General features: G+C 37.7%; 1 protein-coding gene across 11 annotated transcripts in view; it reads left to right on the top strand.

Annotated features, from left to right (window-relative positions):
* The window catches only part of SOX6 (SRY-box transcription factor 6), a 371,999-nt gene that overhangs the window by 337,796 nt on the left and 11,997 nt on the right, over positions 1-22,206 (top strand). For 9 of the 11 annotated variants that reach the window (XM_059848934.1, XM_059848935.1, XM_059848937.1 and 6 more), the window contains 3 exons: positions 2,090-2,198; positions 17,124-17,357; positions 19,890-20,106. In XM_059848934.1, coding sequence (XP_059704917.1) covers positions 2,090-2,198; positions 17,124-17,357; positions 19,890-20,106 — 560 coding nt within the window. The remainder of the gene's footprint in view (positions 1-2,089; positions 2,199-17,123; positions 17,358-19,889; positions 20,107-22,206) is intronic. The other 2 variants (XM_059848931.1, XM_059848933.1) reach the window with 1 other exon arrangement.

Genomic DNA, 22,206 nt, shown 5'->3' with positions numbered 1-22,206 from the left:
AATATTCTCTGGTAAAATCAAAGAGAATGAATGACTAGAAAGATATTCCAAATGTGCATATTGATATGTAGCTGGATCTGTTGATTTTTATAGAAAAAAGGTATTTCTCCTTTTTCTGAAACACACTTAAAGGCTGTTCTTCCAAGAATTCTGCAGGTGCTGTATTAACATCCTTTAAAAAAAAGCTTTTAGTGCAAATATTTTGAAAGAGAAAATAAATGTGCCAAAAGCTGTTTTCTTAGCACTGATCTTTGTTTTTATCTCAACTGCAAATCAGCCCTTTGCAATGGAACACAGTATCCTTGATAAACTTATTTTTCATTCTCTCTACCAGTAAGACAGATCCTGTCCTGATGATTCAGGTGTATTGTTACATTGTACATATTTTTCAGTAAAATATTGGGCCTCTAGTATTGTAGTGCCTTTCTGCAGTCAAATTTTATTTGTAACTCTTTATTTTCTCTGGAGCTCCTTTGTCTATGTAAGCTCCTTCATCAACCATGTATTTTACAGAAGAAAACAAGTGAAGTAATTAACCAAATATAAAATGCAGTATTTTTCTGACAACTGGGAGATTCTGAGGAAATTTTATAAATACATTTAGTACCTGAATGCCCTCAGCTGCATGTTGTGGCAAATCCAGTGTCAGACTGAGCTTTCTTTTCCTCTGCAAATTAAACAGAAAATAATTTTAAAAATCAATGGCTGAAGGAAGTGAAAGCATGAGGAATCAAAACATTCCTCCCTTTTCCTGATGAGGTTTCATGGCTGAAACACAATGACAATAGAAAAATAATAGTATTGGAGAGCAGGAGTAGTTGGAGGTGGAGCAAATGAGGAGTCAAGGCCATGTTTTGTCCTGAAGAACATTTCCAAGTTTCTACCATCTTTTGGGAGAGACTCTCCCAGTGTTTTCTCCTTGTGTCTAGTATGCACAGCACAGAACTAGGTCATTGAACAATAGACTGAACAGCAGTCAGCACTCTACTTCTGCATAATGCATTAAGTATAACATGGAGAAACTGCTCGTGGAGCTGAAAGCTGGTATTTCACATCGCTAAATTCAAGCTGACATGACATTTAATATTGTTTCATAGTAATGAACAACAAGGTCTCATTCATTCACAAGTACAACATAATGCCAAGTTTAATCTGAAGAGGTAACAACAAGGCAAGAGGGAAAACATGCTATGTTCCTTCAAATGAGAACGCTAAATTAATGATAACCATTGAACACTCTGCCACTGATACACAGCACTACAGAGACCACTATTGAGAGACAATATTACACTGCCTTTAGAGTGCCCTTGTCCAGGAGTCAGGGAGCAACTGGGCTCACATATAAAATACCTTTCAGTTTCCAGGTTTCCTATGGAGGTCTCCAGCTCTCAAAAGCTTTCTGTTTTTCTGGGAGTGGGCATTCTTTTTCCTTTTCTCCTTTTTTGTCTTCTTAAGTTCCCTATTCACTGAGGTGCAACTTAAATTTCTAGACAAAATAATATTGGTTCTGTCTTCTATTATTCCTACTTTCAAATATTTGTCTTTGAAAATCTCTGTATAAAATTCAGACTTGTGTTTTCACCGAGGTATGAATGCAAACTTAAATCTCAGAGTGGGGAAAAAGTGCTTTTTTTTTCATTAAAATACCAGTGCATTTTAATACAAACTCTTCTTTCAGCTTCTGAATTTTCATGTTTCCCAAATGCCGATTGTCTTTTTCAGTTGAAGTTGGAAAATAAGTGGAAAGGCAAAGTGAGCAGCATCGATCAGCACTGTGTGCTGCCAAGAGTGTTTTGTATTTGCATGTACAATCGTTTATGCATTATGGCACTGCAGATCAAAATAATCTCAAAGTTTCTGTATATGTTTCACATTTAAAACTGATTTTCATAAATGCAAACATTCAGAATCTGTAAGGAAAAAAAAAAAAAGAAAAAAATTTGTCCCTGAGCTAAAATTCTAATTAGATGCATTCATTATTTGTTCAGATTTAAAAAATAAGGCATGTATCGATGCATACCCATATGCACTGGCATATAATGAGAACTATCCTATATGGAGCATTAAGAGTCCTTCTGTTCTTTTCCAGGAAAGAACAAGGTTTGAAAATTTAGGCCCACAGTTAACAGGGAAACCCAATGAAGATGGAAAAATTGGCCCCGGTGTCATCGATCTTACAAGGCCGGAAGATGCAGAAGGTGAGTTGCAATTTTGACCATGGGTTATTGAGCACTGCACCACAGGATGATGTGGCTGAAATACTGCCAGTGTCATAAGCACTGCCTGTGTTACATTGCAGGGTAACACTTGATGGATTTCTGCCTGAATTTGTGAGGTTTGAATAGGTCCATAACAAAGTGTGGAGGCACGAAGAGGACTCTGTAGCCCTCTTAGCCCTTCTGCAACACAACTGTCTTTGCCCCAAGCAGCTGCCAAATAAGTGTTTGCATTTCATACTCTTACTAAAATTTTAGGACATATTGAGAAAATGATCTCAGGAAGGATATATATTCCCTATTTTTTTAGTGTTTAGCAGCTTTGAAGAAGGTTAGAGCATTTTCAGAAATCTACCCATCGTGCACCACCTATTCAAGATTTAGCAAGCAGAATTCCATTCATAGGCAGCTATCAAATAAAAACGGAAAAATACTTCACATTTTCTCTATGAAAAGATCTTTTTCATTATATAAGCCTTCAGAGCACTCATTTCAGTGAGAGTTTTAAATATATATCTATATGTTCCAAGCCCCAGGTGGAAGTCAGTGTTTATCAGGACTGAGTTGAGTCTCTAGCAGGATTACCATGCATGCTCTGGAAGTGGATGTCACTGGGATCCTCTCTATATATGACACATGTATATATGTAGGAGCCCTACCTGTTGAAAGATTAAAGATTAATGTACTTTTCAGATAGAATATTATGCAGGATTTTCCCCCCTCAATTTACTTCTGTTTGAGAATTATTTTGCCCTTTTTAAACTGGGGAAATTCTAGTTATAGTTTAAGAAGGTTAAAACACCTCTGAATTTTCCCATTAACATCCAAAGTCTGTTTTTTTCCTTGGATCAAAATCCTAGGACCAGTAAACTTTAGGGAGCTGTTATTTATGAGCTTTTATTCATCCTTAATACAATTTGATTGGCCACTGTTGTATCATCTGTAAACAGAAAAACAAACAGAATGTAGGCAAAAAATAACATTCAGATAGGTGTTTTGCAACAATTCTTTTTTTTTTTAGAAAAAAGGAATTGGGAGATACATGGATTTTCCAAAGCACTTTTTGACCAATCCGTTATTTATAAGGTGCTTTATAAAGAAGCAGTCATCCAGCAGCAATATTTCATATTCCAACATGTTGAACAAGGTTTTGTTTTGTCAGTTTGGGTGAAAATTTGCAAGGGAATACTTACAGATATGCAGTGACTGGTTTAAGTGACATCAGGCCTCTGAGCCCATTGTTGGCTTAGCTAATTTCCTTCAATTCATCCATTCTCTTCCTAGTGCCCTTAATTTGGTGTCTTGATACCCCTTGTGGCATTGGCAGCCTCCCCTGTTACTGGATAGTGCAGAGAGGAGCTTTGCCATATGTAACCCAAGCTACAGTGATGTGTGCCAGTTTAAGGACAGTGTGCATGTCTTTCTAGAGCTGCTGGAGGGGGCACTTTGAGGCATGGGGACTTGCCACATTAGAAATCTGAGTTCATGAATGGATTCAGATTTCCAGAATTTGTTTAGCAGCCAAGAGGTATCTCTGGAAAAGAGATGCTGAGTGCATGGGGCTGCTGATCTGAAAAAAATCATTGGCAGGAGTTCTAAACTGAGCTGCTTATTTGTCCTTCTCGTTGTAGACAAGGTGAAGTTAGATGTTAGCTGGATGAAAGAAAAATACATTCAAAATATGACCTGAGTTTTGCCCCTAGCAAACTAAGAGATGGCACTTCTTGCCTAATATAATTTACAGTGGAAGTGCATTGCAGACAGTGCTGCTGAAATATCAGCAGTTACACTGTGGTCTCTGATATCCTGTACCATGCTACAGACTCTGCCCAGCTTCTATCTATTGTGAAACCATTACAGAGCTTTCTAGGTTTGTCAAAGTTTTTTATGTGTGTTCCTATTCTTTTGTGCTTCCAAACTTCAGCCCTGGGTTACTATGAAACATGGAAGCTTATTCTTTAGAGTCATAGAATCATTTAGTTTGGAAAAGACCCTTAGGATCAAGTCCAACCTGGAATTGCCAGGTCCACCATGAATCCATGTAGGGTGCTACATCTTTTAAATACCTTTAAAAGGGGTGGTGACTCAGACACTCCCCTGGGCAGCATCTTCCAGTGCTTGACAACTCTTTTGATGAAGAGTCTAAACCTCCCCTGGCACGACTTGAGGCCTTTTCCTCTTGTCCTATCACTTCTTCCTCACAAAAACAATACAGACCCCCACATCTCTGAAGCCTTCTTTCATGTTGTTGTGGAGAGTGATAAGGTCCTCCTGAGCCTCCTTTCCTCCAGGCTAAACACCCTCAGCTCCATCAGCCTCTCCTTCTCAGACTGGTGCTCCAGACCTTTCACCAGCTTTGTTTCTCTTCTTTCACCCCCTCTAAGAATGCCTTGCTGCATTTCATTGTGTTGCCACAGTCACAATCTCAGCTGGATGTCAAAGTCTCCTAATAGGAGCAGTCATGTTCTTCAAAGACTTCATGTGTTTCACACCTTCCTTTCTGTATTGTCACTTTTACTTTAAATCTTTTTTTCCCTCTTTTTTTTAGATACTGTTTGAATGCAGGTTGCTGTAGAAATCTTTAGCTAATATTTCTGTGGTTTATGTGTGCTTTTACACATATTAAACAAGGAATAAAGTTTTCTGATATGACATTTGATGGCCAACTTTTGATGCCATGTCTTTTCTTATCAGAAATGCACCCAATCTCTGAGGCCAAGGTGCAATTGTGACAGAGTGAGTGGATGGATGTTAGATCTGCCAGGTGGTTTTACTCTCCTCACCAGGATTTAAGGACTTCAGAGTTATGAAATTCATTACATTTAGGGAATATATTAACAATTTGCAGAGTGTTCTTTTAAAAGGGTGGTGGGGGCAGGTGTAAGGGTGAGGCCGTGGTGTAACAGATTTTTTCCTGAGCTAAGGATTCCAAATTTAATCCCACTGCTGGCCATAAACTGGAGTAAATGGAGTTTGGGTTGTACTCTAATCCTGCAGTGGTCTAGAGCAAAGGGGCTGTGGAAGTGCAGTTCCACTCCCTGCCGACCTGCACACCCACCTTTCCACAGGAAACCAAAGTGTGCAGAGACATGGTGCATGTCTGTCCATCCCAGCAGGCACTTGAGATAGACCAGATCTGGGAAGTGCTCCTGGGCCCCATAGTTTTGACACAACATTTAAGGTTCATGTAATTTGTCAGAAGACGTATCAGCAGACTTCTGTTTATGGAATCCCTTTGTAACAGTATCCAGCAATGATTTCTCTCTACTCCTTACATCTTTTCTATAACATATGGCTGTGATCTGAGTCTGACATGATCAGAGTCATGTTTTCCTGCAATTTTAGGAGTGCTTGTAGTACTGGGTCATTGACCAGAAGCTGAAGCTACAGGTATTTTTCTTTTTTTTTTTTTTTGAGTCATGAATTATAAGTATTGAAATTCTTTACATTTAGAAATTAGACAAATGTGAAATAGTATAGAATGATTTTTTTTTTAGCTCGTTGTCCATGCTCAGTGTGTGCAAACCTTTTTAAGATTAATTAAAGCAAAGATTTAATCAATGGCAGCTAGTTTACTTTCAGAGATACAAAGTTGTCTTCAAAGTTTATATTGCTCATAATGAGCTAACAGTCATCTGAATGGAGGCCTGAATATCATTAGGAAGAGTTTTATATTAAATATGACATAAACCAATATTTCTATTACTTCCTTAGCCACCAGCAGGACTGAGCTAACTATATTAAAAATCATGCTCAAACTGTATTTAAAACATTGCCACTTACTGTGACACCATTGATGAATAATCCACAGCTGTTAGACTTGTATCATTACCTGAAATCCCAGTTGCCATGTTAAAATGTATGATACATTTGTAGTTAGCAAAATTCAAAAACACGATTTGAAAGCCTCATAAACATTTGGTGACTGGTATCCAAAATTATAAACAACAGCCAATTAGAGAACTAAACAGGGATTTTTTTTTTTCCTCCTGAAAACACCTTAGAGGAAACATAATTCTTTCTGTAGGTGGATTCATAATTTTGAATATTTGAGGTTGTCAGTGCTGAAATAGAGCTGACAGGGATGGACACACCAAGACAGCTTTGAATGTAGCTAAAGCTAAACCCTCTCTTGAACATGTCTGACTTACATCAGCTGACCTCAGTGTGTAGAGTGTAGTCAGGAGCCATAGGTCAGCCCTGTTTAAATTTCAGGTCAGAAAACCTAGGTAATATTAAAGTATTTAGCATAATAAATACTAAAGTATCTAGTTCTCAGTTTTTGAGAATATTGGATGATGTGAATAAGAATTTTTGGTTTGAGTTCTGGAAAAAGATTTTCCTTTCACAGATGCTCACTTTTGGGTGATAGTGCTGCTTCTTTTGAATTGTAAAATGTGCTCAGTGTTAATGGATCCTTCTGGTTTTGTGGATGTGGTCAAATTCTTGAAAATTTGTAGGAAGTGTGCTAAGATTTTGTTTTCTAGTAGATAGAAATCTGCAGGGTAGACCTAACCTTTCTGTTGACAAACACTGATTTTACCTTAGCTCAGGTTGCATTGTGGTTTCCTTCAGCAGTTGTATTCAGGGGTTCAAATTCCATCAAGACCTAATCTTCATTTCTACCAAAGAACTGGATCTATTAAAATGTAATTTTCTTGATTGGATCTTAGTTTCCAAGCAAAAACATCTGAATCCTATTGTTTTGCCCCTACCTTACTGTGGGATTTTGTAAAAGAGAAAAAAATTATCTGTAGCTGGTTTTCCTTCGTGAAAATATAATGCATTGCAAAACTAAATGAATTTTTAGAAAGCAAATAGAAATGGAAGAAAATGTCTTACTAGTACTTAACATTTAGTTCCCTCCCTAGAGGGAGGGAAGAGGCAAGAGGGCAGACACCGTGCCCGGTGCTTTGCACACCTATTAAAGGAGCACCTCTACCATGTGCTCAAAGCCTCAACAACCTCATACACACCCAACAGCAAATAATTGCTTACACAAAAGGCTGAGGGTTTCTTCCCTACTCCAAAAAAGGTTGGCTTTGTGCAGCTGAAGAGGCAGGTGAAAGGGAACCATGCATTTACAGGCAGATCAACCTTGGCAGGCTGCCAGGACGATCCAAACCTGTGAGGTAACTTGTTTAACACCCTCCTGTGCAGAAGTGTAAACAGCAGGTAGCACAGGCAGGGTAAAGCATCACCTACTTTTGTGACAGTGCTTGGTAAATACCGGAGGAAAGAATTCCTCTCCACGCCAGAATTTGTCGCACATAAATATTTGTAATAGTTGCTATGGCAGTTGAGAGGAGAAAGATGAAAATCAGAAAACAGTGAAAGCTGTCTGAAAACAAAGAAATGTATCCAGAGAGTAAGCTCAAGTACTGGAATTTTTATTGCCCTGAATTCTTGTTAGAGCCTTTGATTGCAAAAACACCACCCCAAAACAAAAAAAAAAAACAAAAAACCAAAAAAACAAAAAAAAACCAAAAAACAAACCCAAACCACCCAAATCCAATAATTTTATCTTTAGATTTAAAGACAAAATATATGTTTATATTAATATATCTTGTATTAATAAGCCCAGATACCAAAACGTGGCCTTCATTAATTGTAGTTGACATTTTTAACATCCATGAATCTGATTGTGCCTTATTCTTGAGTGATATCCTTAAATTTTCCAGAATAACTCACAACAGATAGGAGTCTGGGATGAAGTACTTAGGCATGGTATTTCAGTTGTGTTGGATGAGATTCTGTGCTTCAGCCCTGGAGTAACTCAACACCTGCAGATGGGATAGGAATAAGATGTCTTTGAGAGCACCCCATCACTTTTCTGATGGCAAACACTTTGTGCATGTCATTGTTGCCAGCACCCCATAACATTTTAGAGGGAGAACTGAAAAACCTGTGCTGGGAGTGTGTGGACTGATCTTTTCATGGCATTGAAACTTCTGCTCAAGACACTAATATTTAACATATATTGTGCTTCTCATTTTCAGAATAGAAAATCTGGGTATCCACAGCTGTTAACTTTTGATTTTCTCCTGCCTTAGGTTTTTTTTTTTTTCTCCTGCTAAATATTAGGCTTTCTTGTCTGACTTTTCCAAGCTACAGTAATTGATTCCTATAGAATAGTTTCTTTATTTTAAAAAATTACATTTAGGATTTTTGATGTTGTACAATTGACCACTTTTACAATGCCCTGAGTTTTACATAGGGGCGCCTATTAGCACAGTTATAACTAAGAGCTTTTCACAATTTCCATTATATAGTAAAACATTATTTTCAGGAATTTAGAAGGTGGCAGTAAAAAGCAACTGTGGGCTGCAATTTTACACAGAATGTCTTCACCCATGAGAAAATTATTGTCACAAATGCTGAAAGCATCAGTCAGTATGCGTTGCTATTTTTAGGTGGACTGACTGAAAAATTAAATATAGCAATTCAGTGGTTTAGAACATTTTTTCACACTCATGTACAGCCACCAGGTGTAAAACACCCCATGGTCCTGATTCTCTCAGGGTTTCTTGGTAGTGCTCCAATATGACAAAAGAAGCTTGAAGCTCCATAAAATAGTGTAAAATTTCTAGGCACAATTGAAATTTCAGTTGATGGAGAAAGCCATCATTATATCATACTGAGTGAAGGAGGGAGGAATCTTGCCCTTCTTCCTTAAATCTTGAGCACAGGGAGTGGAGCAGAAATATGAATACACTAAGGAAAGAACATCATATATTCTGGCTAAGCACAGCAATTGGTACAGATTCAAACAAGCCCTCTTTGTACAACTGTCTATTTTTCTTAGTCTAAAACGTGAGCAGTTTTCTCCTTCAGGAGCCTCAGTATCTCAGAAATAGAAAAGTGTTTAGGATCATTTGCCTTTCTTCCATGTACATATGCAAAGTGTCTAAGCAAGTGCCTAGTGAAGAACTTGGTAGCAAGGGGAAAATGTTTCCTTCATTTGTGCTTTGATTTAATTTCACAGGATCAGTGGTCCAAAGAGTGTGCAGTGTGAGCATTGCAGCGTCTTCATAAATTCTGCAAATAATAAATGATTGTGTTTTCAATTTGGCAGGGGTGGTTTCACAGGAATTAAAAAAAAAGGAATGATTTGTAAATTTTCATGTAAGCTTCTCTTTCATGGTAAGCACTATATTTTTTATCCAAACCAGGTAACTGTGGTCACATATTAAGACATGCCATTGCCATATTTATAAAAACATCTTCCTGGTTTTGCTCACAAATCCCAAATGCCCAGGGGTACCTTACTTGAAAAATCAGCCTGAAGAACAGCTCCTGTTAACATGATGTTTTTGCTTCTTTCTCTTCATGTTTTATTATTTACTAATTACATTTTCAGTTGTTTTAATACCAGCACCCCATGTGAAAGGCAAAAAGAAATGGCCTATGCATATCCTAGCCCCAGGTCCTTGCTAATTACTGATATGACAAGTGAAAACAGCTAGCACTGGATGGAAGGAATTAGTTATATTGATACAAAGAATGATGTTGCATCATTCAGAAAGTGACAAATTATTGAAGATTGAATGCAGGAAGTGGGTCACTAAAGCAGTGGCTGCAACACATTTTAAAATCTTTTGCTGAGTATCCTGCATTTCTTAATAACACGTAATTTGAGTGAGGTGGTTTTGTAAAACCCTCTCCCATTGTTAAACATAATTCTCTTTTACAAACTACATTGTACTTAAGCTTTTAAAAATCATTGTGTTGGTAAAGAACGTGTGAGCAAGCAATGAACAGTGTTCAGCCACACCTTGAACAATGCATCCATCAAATATGAAGTCAGACTGCCTTCTTTCTCTGTCCTTAATTCCCATCTGTCATTTCTCCATCTTAAAACAAAACAAAGCACTGACTGAAGTATGAATGGATCACTATGGCCCTTGTTCAAACAGGACTTTTTCAACAAAAAGCTTTTAGGGATGACTGAAGACTGCAGAATTAGCCCCTGTTTTTTAAATTAGTGTTGTATTTTCTGGATGTTCTAGGTGACACTCATGTCATGAGAAATTTGAAATGATGTGAATAACAGCTACACTGGCAGTAAGGCTGTTACTTTTATGGAAACTTTTTTATGTTAAATAGATTAGTGCATTCTTCTTTGCATTGCTTTGACTTTGAATATGATTAATATAGTAACAACAATTGCTTAGCTGGTAGACCAGCTGGATTTTTTTTCTGAAAAATCAAATCCGATCCATAGATCTTGTCAAATGCCTAACAATAGTTGTTATTATTTTTTGTCTTGGACTGGGCTGTTTCCTCCATGATTTTTCTTTCTGTGGGCCTCTATTTTCCTCAACTGAGTATGAAATAAAATATCAAAGGGAAACAGCAACAATGTTTGTGGATTGAATAATGTAGATTGTTAGATCTGATGACTGGCAATCCCTTACTTCTGGCATCATTACTTAGGCTGAAAAACTTTCAACTTAAATATGATTCATATTTCTTTTCTATCAATAACATTAATGTCAGAATGGAGTTGTTAGCATTTAATTAATTATCAGTGAAGGGTCTTGAAGTCTGCAAGTGCCACATGATTGAAAAAATATGATGACACTTAAACACCTCCCCAAATTTATAGTAGAGGCTGCTTCTTCCTCCCAGTTTCTCTATAGATGTTTCATGGATCTTCACAGAGTAACTCTTATGTTAGAGCACGTGTGACTGTGTCAGCCACTAGGAGCTAAAGCCAGGCCTCAAGCCTTAATTAATTCAGTTAATATCCCATGTAATTTAAAGCATTGTTTTATTGCTGTAGCTATAGTCCATGCCTAGTTTCCATGAGGGCTAGCTTTGCCATAGAATGTGGTCAAGAAATCCAAACTGTTTGTGTAAGCCATCAAGCAAGTAGCTGCATTTAGCAGTTTTAATTCATTTATATAGCACAGATTTGGGCAGGGCTGGCTGTGAAGCGTGGATGTGCTAGCAGCTTATTTAGGGTTATTGTTTTGGAATTTATTAGGGCACTGCTAACAATTCAGCTTTAAACACTGGTGAGCAAATGCTGGAGCTGAGAACAGTTGCTTTGATTTCATAGGCAGCAGATATTCCACTCTTAATTTTAGCTTTAGACTTTCAAATGGGGAAAGATGTATGTGCAGGTTTTGAGTATGGCTGTGAAAACTGGTGCTGTGTTTTAATTGAGATTAAGTATTTTGCTTGCATATGTAAAACAAATGTACTAAAAAAAGTAAACTCGCTGCCACCAAAACTGAAAACAAGGCACTCTGGAAAATATATGCTGATATATAACTGGCTAGAATTTCCTTCATTTTGCAAAGCCACGAGCCACATGCATCAGCTCACCACAAAGTCATTAGGTCTTTTTAAACTCAGATGAAAAACATTAACAAATACCACAAAAGGCTTTAGTATGGCCCCTTTGTTCATTCACATGTGGCAGTTTATAACTCCTGCACCACTTGGGTCGTGTGTTTGTTTAAGCTGCCTCCATCAGGCCAGCCCTGCAAGAACAAAAGACATCTTGAGCGATCCTAAGCAGGAAATGGGCTAATCTAAACATGGCTTGTGACACTATAAGTAGAATAGAAAGGGGAGGGATTGATTAGTCATTAATGTCCAATTGACTCCATATGGATGTTGCAATAATAAGGCCTTTTTCAGCGCAGTAGCGGAGTTATTGAATTAGAGGTTTATGTTTCCTCAGAGCTGACCTTAGGGAATTCCCAGTTGGTTCTCCTTGTTGATGTTTTAAAGAGAATGGAATCTCTTAGCAGGGAAAAGGGAAGTCTTATCAGAAGGAAGTGTTGCTTGGATGTAGCTAACCTGTGCTACAGTATATTCTCACCTTTTAGTATTTACGTAGTGCATTTCAGAACCCTTGCAGGTGAAAAACTTTAGAGGCCGTTTAAATATTGCAGTATTTCATGAATTGCTTGTGGCTTTCCCAGTTTTTCTCCCCATTCATTCACTGACATGCAGCCTGTGAGAAATGTTCACTGCTCAAATTGCAGCTGAATAATATTTGTTTAGCATTTGGAACAAAAGCTGCCTGACAAACAGAACATTTGTGTCACCCCTGTTCCAAACCTTGCCATGTTTCCAAATGGGTATTTTGCCAGTGATGACAAGACATGCCAGTAAAGAATGAGAAAATCTGAATGGTGTTGGGGATGAAGAAATGAGGCAGGCAAGGGGCAAAACAGATAAATGTTATTCTACTACTGCTACATGTCATTTAGATTACAGTGAAGTTGCAGTAATTCTTGTAACTTTCTCTAAAACTGATAACCCAAAATATTAGTTAAATGACAACTCCTGTGTTCTAAGCTTGCCAAAGCTGCTCTTTCCATTCTGTTCTTCCCATATTTGTCTTTCTCTATTTGATTTTAAGTGCTGCTATATGTTTCACAAAGGCTGCATTTGTCTGTACACAGGTTAAGGGCACAACAGGGCACTGCTAAGCTGGTTTTTCGTTTTCCCTGTCTTTATGGCATGTCCATATTTATGAGTAACACATCTCTTGCAATAAAAGAGTGACTCCTGTTTGCATGTTTGTCCGGTCCTGGTCTCTGCAGTGCTAGCTGCATTACCACAGACAGGGCCAGATATTTTGGAGGGCACAATCAGTCTTTTCCAAACTAGGCAAATGTGTCACATCAGCTTAAGGAATAACTGATGGTAGGAGCTTTACTCCTAACCAGTCATTTTCATACCAGGAACCTAGAAAGATTGTCTTTATTTCTATATCTCCTGTCTTGGTGTGTCCATGGAAGATGATCTGCAGAGCATACTCTAGATTAGCCAGATCCATTATCTGGGGGAAAGTTGGGGAAATGTATCACTTCAAACATGAATCAATGGCCATACTGTGAAGAGTCATTAAGGAATAACAAGGGGACTGACAAAAATCTCTTTCTTTTTGCTGTCACTTCTTTTCTCTCTTTTCCTCGTCTTTTTCACAGGTGTTTTTTTGCTCCTTTCTATCACATCTATCATTGTTTGTTTTCTGATAACAAGTAAAGGCCCAATCTCAGTTTTTTTTGTAGGTGATGTGGAAAATGGAAGGTAAACCCACATCCCAGTAAAGACAGTAGGATTAACCCTAATGTGGCCAAGATTTCAGGAAGCATGCAGAAGGAATGATGCCTGTTCTAATATTAATTTCATTAGTAGATGTAAGAACCTCAGATAAAGACAGGAATAAATAAATAAATAAATGAACAATGTAACAATTGTTATTCTATGTTTCTTAACATTTATTTCACAAGTGGATGTTTATCCTTCTTGATGATCAGATTCTTTTGTCTTTCTAATATTCTCTGATTAGAGAGCTCTTTGGAAATGAAAATATTGTTGGAAATTATTTTCATGAAGCTGTAGTATTTTTAGATTTATTCTGTGGCATTTTCTTTGCCTCAGTAATGCCCCTAGAGCAGTATGGAATCCAGCTTTCACAGAAGGGCTGCCTGTCATATATCCACAAAAAAAAAAAAAATCACTCTTCTTTAATCTGATTTTAGTTTTAAATCATCAAAGTTATGACAAGTTGTGCAAATGCAAAGGATCTAGGAAGTAAGGCAGTGAACACTTCCAGAAGCTAAAAGTGTCACTTTGAGGAAGCCCCTGTCTTTAGGCCAAAATATAGAGTTTGCCAACTAAGCCACTAGGGCAGCCTAACTATACTGCTTTTGCAATAATTGTACATTCTGACCGGGCTATTAATCTGAAAATCCCTCCTCCTGTGCTTGCAGTATGAACAGTAACTGGCAGATAGAGCATTACTTACCATAGAGAGACAATTACCAATTCCTTCCCTTGTCTTGCCCTTCACTGGTAGTACGTTTCCATTTTATCTGTTATTTTAGGTTCATTAATAATTAGAATTTCCTGAAAATATTTTCAGAAAGGTTTAAAACACCTACTTCTTTGCACTTGCATATACATTTTCTTTAAAAATTCCAGATGTCTCTTTGAGCCACTGTCAGTGCTAACTATAATTATCACAATAGCAAAAAAACTCCATACTTGGTTAAATGTGTTGAACTTGTTTTTATAGGGCACAATAAAGTCAAAATATCTGCTTGACAGGATGAAGTACCTAAGAACAACGAGTTTGAAAGCTTGTTATGTGTTTCAACTTGTAAGACCTCACTGAGCATATGTGTATTTGTATCATTAGCACCTCATTTCTAATCTAAAAAGGTACTTAGACCTTCTGACTTCCCCCATAGAATCCCGTGCTGCAAGAACTATTTTATTGTAGTGCTTTATATGCTGAATATAATTCTGTGGTTCTGAGACAGAAGAGCATGAAGATTATATTGCTTTAGTTATTTGCAGAAATTCATTTTGCAAATGCTTTTGTGATGGCCTATAGGTCAGCTTGCAAATATTTCCCCAGAGATCAAGCTCAAAGAACATCAACTCTTTGGCTGCTTTTTCAAGTCCTTCAAGTAAGGACTTGCATAAAGCAGATGCAGCCAGACTTGACCTTCTTGGGATGGTTGTAATTTATTACTCTAAGTAAGAATTGTTTTCTACCATAACCTTTCTATGAAAACAGATAATTTATGGTGGTTTTCTGCCTTCTTTTTTTTTTTTTCCCTTTCTTTTTTTTTTTTTTCTTTTTTTTTGTCTATTTTTATTCTGTCTAGATTACATCCAGATTAAAAAGCCACCTATAATCTTGTTCCCAGTAAAACTACTCTTTACCTGCATTAGGCTTGAAAAGTCCAAAATTGTGTTAGAAAGGGCTAAAGACATCCTCTTCCTTAGCTGTAGTGAATAAGTACATTTGGGAAAGTAAAAGATGGAAAAACACCCAATGGATTCAAATATATCTTTCCTGTGCTGTGAGCAGAGCAGCCTGATAAAATTTATAACTTTTGCATAAATAACAATTTAAATTTTTTGTCACCTAATTGCCCACATACTAGTAACAGATTTTTATTACGTTATCTTAAAAGATAGAACAACTGTTACATGCTATGTTGGACTTTTCTGAAATTATATAGTTCTTTGTCCCAAAAAATATTTCAGTGTTGCCTTACTATGTTTGCAACTTATTTCAGTTCCTAAATAAATATCCTTGGTATGTTTGTGGTCCAAGGCTTTTGGCAACAATGAACAGAGCCTCATAGACCATTCACCCTCCTCAACTGGTCCTACCTGCAGGTCACTCTGCAAAACTGCTCTTCCCTTTTGCACTAAAAAGCTGACTGCAGCCTCCTGTAAATGCAGAACACCTGTGGCATGGTGCTTCACTTAGAACACTGCTAAAACAGTTTTGCAGCTCACATTTGCCACAAACCTGTCTTCTTTTATGTGCACGCATGTTAGTACACAAATTGCCAGATTGGTGTCAGTTGTAAAGTAATGGCATGGGAGGCATCATAAATTACCAGGGTGATCCTCAGGAGAAGACAGTGCTGTGTGCGAATGAGTGTTTTGCTCTCAGGGTAATGTATGTCTTCATCTGGCCCAGTAGTCAGCATATTGCCCTGTGTTGATGGATATAGTCAGCTTGAAACTACACTACATTTCACTGCACAATAAACATGGCTGTCAACACCATATAAAGCAAAATCAATTTATCCTGTATGGTCAGTGCGTTTTAAATGAAATTAATGTACTGTGGACCTGGTGGCAAAAAGGTAGTGTATTAGTTATGCATCCTCTATTTTAGGGCCCCTTTTTCATGCAAATGTGTTTCTTATATAGAATTTTTAAAAAGGTATGCCTATATAATGCTTTCAGTCTGAATTAGGAAAATTGATTTTTGCACAACTAAAACCTTGTGCCTGTATTCAGTAAAACTGCAGCGTTTTGTTTTACGTGCTGTAAATAATTAATCTTATATTTTTTTTGCAAATGAATTCATATTGATAGCTGTAATAGTTTATAAAAAAAGGAGGTCTATTGCTGTATTAATTTTTTGTCAAGCATCTTGCCTTTTCAAGGTATTAAATTATATGACCAGTTTGGTGAGGTCTGAGACTGCCACTCCCACTGTAAACACGTTTGGCCTTTTTTATTGCTAAGGTATAGCTCTAAAAAGATATCATCACAATTTCAGAAGATTTTTCCCTTAAAGGCATGCCTTGGTCACCTGTTTCTCCCCTAGCAGTTAGTTCTACACCTCAGATCTGCGATCTCTAAACTCCCATAAGGCTTTGCTGTTTGTGGTCAAGAAACAGGGCTGTATGCATTCAAAATCCTGGTTAGGGCTGGCATGTACAAGCTGAATTGATGGCAGATAAATACTGGGATGAACTAAGGTACAGCAGGTATGGAGCTGGGGTGCTTGTCTCCCACTCTGGAGGCTCCAATGTGCTATGCATGTCCCTGTTGGAGGAAGACAGTTTTATTACATATATGTGGCTCAAATCCTTCAAAGCACATCTAGAATTCAATCAGAGCAGATGAAACTTTAGAATGTTCAGCTCCTAATATAATCTGATCCAAACAAATGTACCTGGTGTATAATTTATGAAATGTTTGGCACGTGCTTCACTGCTCAAGCAGCAAAGTCGCTGTCAATGGCTTGTGTCAGCAGGCCTACATCAGTTTGAATTCTCAAATGTAACTTTTATGTGAGTTTTGTTAAGCATTCAGAGAATGTATTTTATGGTAAAGCCCCAGATGGAAACTTTATCAAATCTCCATGTCTTGGAGAAATACCAGAGCAATTTGTGTCTTCAGTTTGATGTTGGGTCACCTCAGATGGGCAAGCCTGCCTAGCTACACTGAGACCACAGGTTGGCCATCTCTCTCTCTCTCTCATAGATCTGGTGGCAGGGGGGGAGAGAGAGAGAGAGAGCAAAAGAGGCTAAAATGAGCACAGCACTGAAAGCGCTTTCCTAATGCACGTAATAATGTTTTGCATCCATCTTGTTTCCTCCTGCCCTGACGTTACAGGGAGTAAAGCAGTGAATGGCTCTGCAGCTAAACTACAGCAGTATTATTGTTGGCCAACAGGAGGGGCCACGGTGGCTGAAGCCCGGGTCTACCGGGACTCGCGGGGCCGCGCCAGCAGCGAGCCCCACATCAAGCGGCCGATGAACGCCTTCATGGTCTGGGCCAAGGACGAGCGCCGGAAAATCCTCCAGGCCTTCCCCGACATGCACAACTCCAACATCAGCAAAATCCTAGGTAAGTGCAAAGCAAAGGGCATGGAGATGTGTTGGAAGGGTTAGGTTGGATGGTAGGAAGAATCTCTGTACTGAGAGGGTGGTGGGGCACTGGCACGGGTTGCCTGAGAGGCTGTGGATGTCCCATCCCAAGACCAGGTTGGATGGGGCTCTGAGCAACGTGGTGAAAGGTGCAACCCCGTGGCAGGGAGGTGGAACTGTATGATCTCTGTGGTCTCTTCCAACCCAAACCATTCTACAGTGCTATGAACTTCTCTAATTTTAGGACATATTTTTTCCTGGTGGATGTTCACCAAAATTAGAATTACCGAAACTTATGCAAATGAACATTCATGGCTTGTTTTCATTTTTATTCCCTTTCTTTTCCCTTTCTTCCCCTTCCCTAATACTTTTTATTGCCAACAGCATCTTTAAAACTTGCTTTAAAACTTAGTAGCATTGAAAAGGAATGTTTTGTGAAATCTGTTGTGAGAGTGTGTCCCAGTAAAGTCCCATTAGCTGCAAGATCCCATTAGAATGCACTTGAACTACAAATCACCTGAATGCAAAATGGGACTTGCTAGAGTACATCCTGGGATAAAGTTAAAAAAGTACAAAATCAAAATCAGAGGTTTATGTTAGTGCAAAATCAGGAAAGAAACCTGGCACAGTTCAAAAGACCTGTACATACAAACCTCACATCCAAAAAAATGTTTGGTTCAAAACATTGCAATATTCAGAAAGCTAATCCCTAGCAGTGTGCAATTAAAATATTGCTCAGGTAAAAGACACAGTAGTTAGTATTAATTTGTATAGATCGGGACAACCAGGGAATATTCCATGGGTTTTATTTTGCCACTGTGCATATAAATGGACTCATTTTTGAGAAATTTTGATCTGCTTTTTAAGACCCCTCCAGAGAATTAGAAACATACGTGAGAATGAGTGGTGAAATGTTAAAACCTATATTTGCTTTTTGAGTCTTTGAAGTGAAAGACAGATTCCAAATGTAGCTCATAATAAATAAAAGTAAAAATCAAGTTTCCTCTGTAATCATTTTATTGTAAACTCTGAGTTCAAATACAAAGTTTGTTGCATGTTAGTTCAATCAGAGGCAAGAATACATAGAAATAAATGTTACTTTGTCCTGAAACTTCCAAAATCTTTCTTAGTAGTTCTCATATTTTTGTCTACCATATAAGTGAGTTATATGAATAGCCTTTCAGTTTTGTATAAAACCTTCACTGTTTCAGTGTTGGCAGCTGTAGGGAATCTATATTATTTGTGTGCATTCTGTGAAAAAAACTATTAGGAGCATAGTAACTGTATTCATTAAAATGTAAACTTCCAGCATAAATATTTCAGAAGTGCCAGCAATTGAGTGTTTGTTAACCATGGAATTAACCTGTCAGTATCTGCTCTGCCACAAATAAGTCTGTGTCCGTATAATATCTGTGCAACTTTTCCAGGACAATGAGAAAAGAGACTGAAATATTAGAACTGACACAGAATATTGCTGGCTTCGGATAATATTTATACAACTTTTCCATTTGTTGATGTATGAAAAATGTTGGTAAAAGAATAGCTTCCACCCACGTTTACCACAGCTGTAATCGTTTTATTCATCTAAAAGACACCAAAAAGCAATTTTCTGCATTTCTTATTCCCGTCTCTGTTCAAGTGTTTAGATAGCTCCTTACAAACAATACAAGAGATCTGAATACTTTTGCCTCTTCCTGTGTACACTGTGTTAATTTTTAAACTTTTTTGTTGGTGCAGCTTTCAATGAGAGTTTACAGTACCTGAAGTGGTGTATATAGTTACAGTGTGCTTTCTGTTTTACTTTTTGTCTTTCCAATGTGAGTTTGTGAAATGTAAGATTCAGTTCTGTGTGCTTATTACATCTGGCCAAAAAATAATATGCATAATAGAATTTAAAAGAGGTGTCAGTATTATGCCAAGCTTATATCAGAAGTTCAGTAAATTTTAAGATGCCCATACAGCAAGGGATTGTTCATAACTTTGCTGAATCTATAAGGTTTGATACTTTTTTCCTGCTACATAGCAAGCTATTAATATCTATTAGCAGGAGTGTATAAACCAAATTCTCATAAAAATATCAAAGAAGCCTGTGTCCCTAGGCAATGTGTTAGGCTTTTAACAGTGAGAGTATGGCTGCAGACTTTCCTTAACCACCATACTGTGCGTGCTATTACAGAGGTATGGAATTACTCACAGATTAATGCTCTTATTGTAAAAAATTAAGTAGTCTGTTTCGCAGCACGAGGCTGAGATTTTGAGACTTAACTGTTGATTTTAAGTGATTTTAATAGAGGTTTACATATGCTTGATCTGCAGCAATATCTGAAAGTCAGGGTTCCTTCAAGGTGTCTCAGGTTGTGCAAGCCAATATATGTGCAGACTGGTGTAAATTTAAATCAGTTTATTTAAGGACCTTAATTAAAATTTCTTACGGCGAGAAGGCACTGTGAGTTGCGTATGTGCGCAGCTAAGCCTGCTCCACCTGACACTCACTAACATCTTGTGTCCGTAGGATCTCGCTGGAAGTCCATGTCAAACCAAGAGAAACAACCTTATTACGAAGAGCAGGCACGACTAAGTAAAATCCACCTAGAAAAGTACCCCAATTACAAATACAAGCCTCGACCAAAACGCACCTGCATCGTGGATGGGAAGAAACTGCGCATTGGTGAATACAAGCAGCTGATGAGGTCTCGGAGGCAGGAGATGAGGCAGTTTTTTACCGTAGGGTGAGTACAATTGTTGCAGTTGTTTCCCAAGATGGAGCACGCTGTTTGAAACCAAATGGACTTATCTGTTTAAGTCACTGACTAATGTCATTTAGAGGGAAAGGGTTTGAACCGGTAAGACCTTATTAAAAACATAAGATGGAATATGGAGCTATCGGCTTGCCACTGAATGCTGATTATGAGACTGATTGTGGAATTCTTTAAAGGCAAAAGAAGTTGTTTCCCATTAGCCTGAAAGGTTTGAATCATGTCTTTTGTGAGTTTTTAGTAAGCTAATCCATTCTGGGTTAGTAATGACTCCAGCATCATTTCCTAAATTAAGAAAAGAACAAAGAGAGAAACACAAAGGATTATCCTGTGTAGAATAAGGAGTCAGGAGAGGGGGAAAAGGGAGAGGAGTTGCATGAAGAACACAGGCAAATGAATGATATCAAGGTATGAAGCTACTAGGAATTTTGTTATATAGAGAAGTATATAATTTTTTTTAAAATAAGTTTTAGAAGGAGTCTTTCAAGTAGTGCATAGATAGACTGGGTAGATTTACAACTCAAAATGTATGGCCCAAAAAGATCCTGACATAGTTTTAAGAACACTGTGTGTGTTTTTAGGGGTATCTCCTCTGGTGTTCAGCAGAGAAAGCAGCACTATGAAACCTCTACAGGCTAAAGATAACAAAAGTCTAGTGAAACAACTGCACCATAACTGATTTCTCGCTCCTGTTTCTTTTTTTTTATGAATTAATCTGTGATGCTCAGTGCTCTAACACAATGTTTCTGGTGATTTACAAAGAGTCTAAAAGCTGTCTCCAGTGCCAGCCTTTCCAAATTCACAATGTTCTGCTTATTTCTCTAATCACAATAGTCTCCTTTTGTTGGGTACTTCACCACCAGATAATTGACCTTGACGTCGATTATGTGCCCTCATTTTTGGCTTGGGATGCAGAACTCCTGTTGCAGTCAATTATTTTGTGGTACAGCCTGCAACAATGTGGGCTCTTTCTTCAATCAGTAAATAGAAGTGGTTTTGATATCTTGAAATAGTCTTCCAGTCTATAGTTATGACATTGTTTTTTTTTATTCTTCAGTCTAAGGGAAATTGTTTACTAATAGTCTTCCATCAAAATTGCACATAGGACTCTAAATAGAAATTTGAATTTATACAGTACATCACAAATTATATTCAGATTGAGAGAATGAAATTCTAGCTTACGTCTTCCAAAGCAGATTGACAGACCAAATCACATCTAGACAAGAAATGCAAAAGAAATGCCAAAACAGCAGTCTGAACAATTTGAGAATTGTTTGCTAATTCAAAACAGCATTAAGCAGTAGCGTTTTAAACATTAAATTTGATGGCTAAATGGGAGTGAATATTGAGGATGGATTTAAGAAACTTCTAAAAGTGCCTACCTAAAGAGTGAATTCCTATTAAAACATATATATACTGAAAGCTATTCAAAACTGAACTGGTGCAAACTAGATGTGACATCTTTCTCGTATGTCCAACAGTGTGATCGTGAAGACCATGAGAATGTCACCAGTTTTTGAAAGGATTGTTTCCGATTTCTATTTATGCTAAGTCCACTTCACTGTGTTCTATTAATGTTGAAGAAGTTTAAAGTGATCTACCTCTGTGCAGTTATATGAGGATTCACTGGACTTGACCAAAACCAATGAGTTTTAGTTGTGCAAGTGATGGAAAAGGGAGTGTGACGTCTAATGGATGCATTCAATGGAGATGAAATGAGATCCATGTTCCTGTTCAATGTGCATATAGATTATGGTCCTGAGGTATCACAGGCTGGGATTTTAAAAAAAAATTATTTCATACTTCCCTGTGACTTCCCACTGTTGTCCCAAATTCCCCTTTTCCCTCAAGAATAATTTAAAACAAACTTATTGGAAGACACCAAGTAAAATTAGTGAAAAAGCCAGACTAGAACATCTTTTTTGAACTGAAACATAAAACACTGAATCATTTGTCTCAGCAGAATAGTTTACTAAGTAATGAAAAGCAACATTTCTTCCAAATCAGATTACAACTAAGTGAAACACAGTAACTGAGCCCATCAGCTTCTTAAACTTACTCTTCCCTGTGTTT

The sequence above is a fragment of the Haemorhous mexicanus genome, chromosome 6 (genome assembly GCF_027477595.1).
Source record: "Haemorhous mexicanus isolate bHaeMex1 chromosome 6, bHaeMex1.pri, whole genome shotgun sequence".
Lineage (NCBI taxonomy): Eukaryota > Metazoa > Chordata > Aves > Passeriformes > Fringillidae > Haemorhous > Haemorhous mexicanus.
Note: the sequence above shows the minus strand (reverse complement) of the source record. Positions and strands in the feature narration are given on the sequence as shown.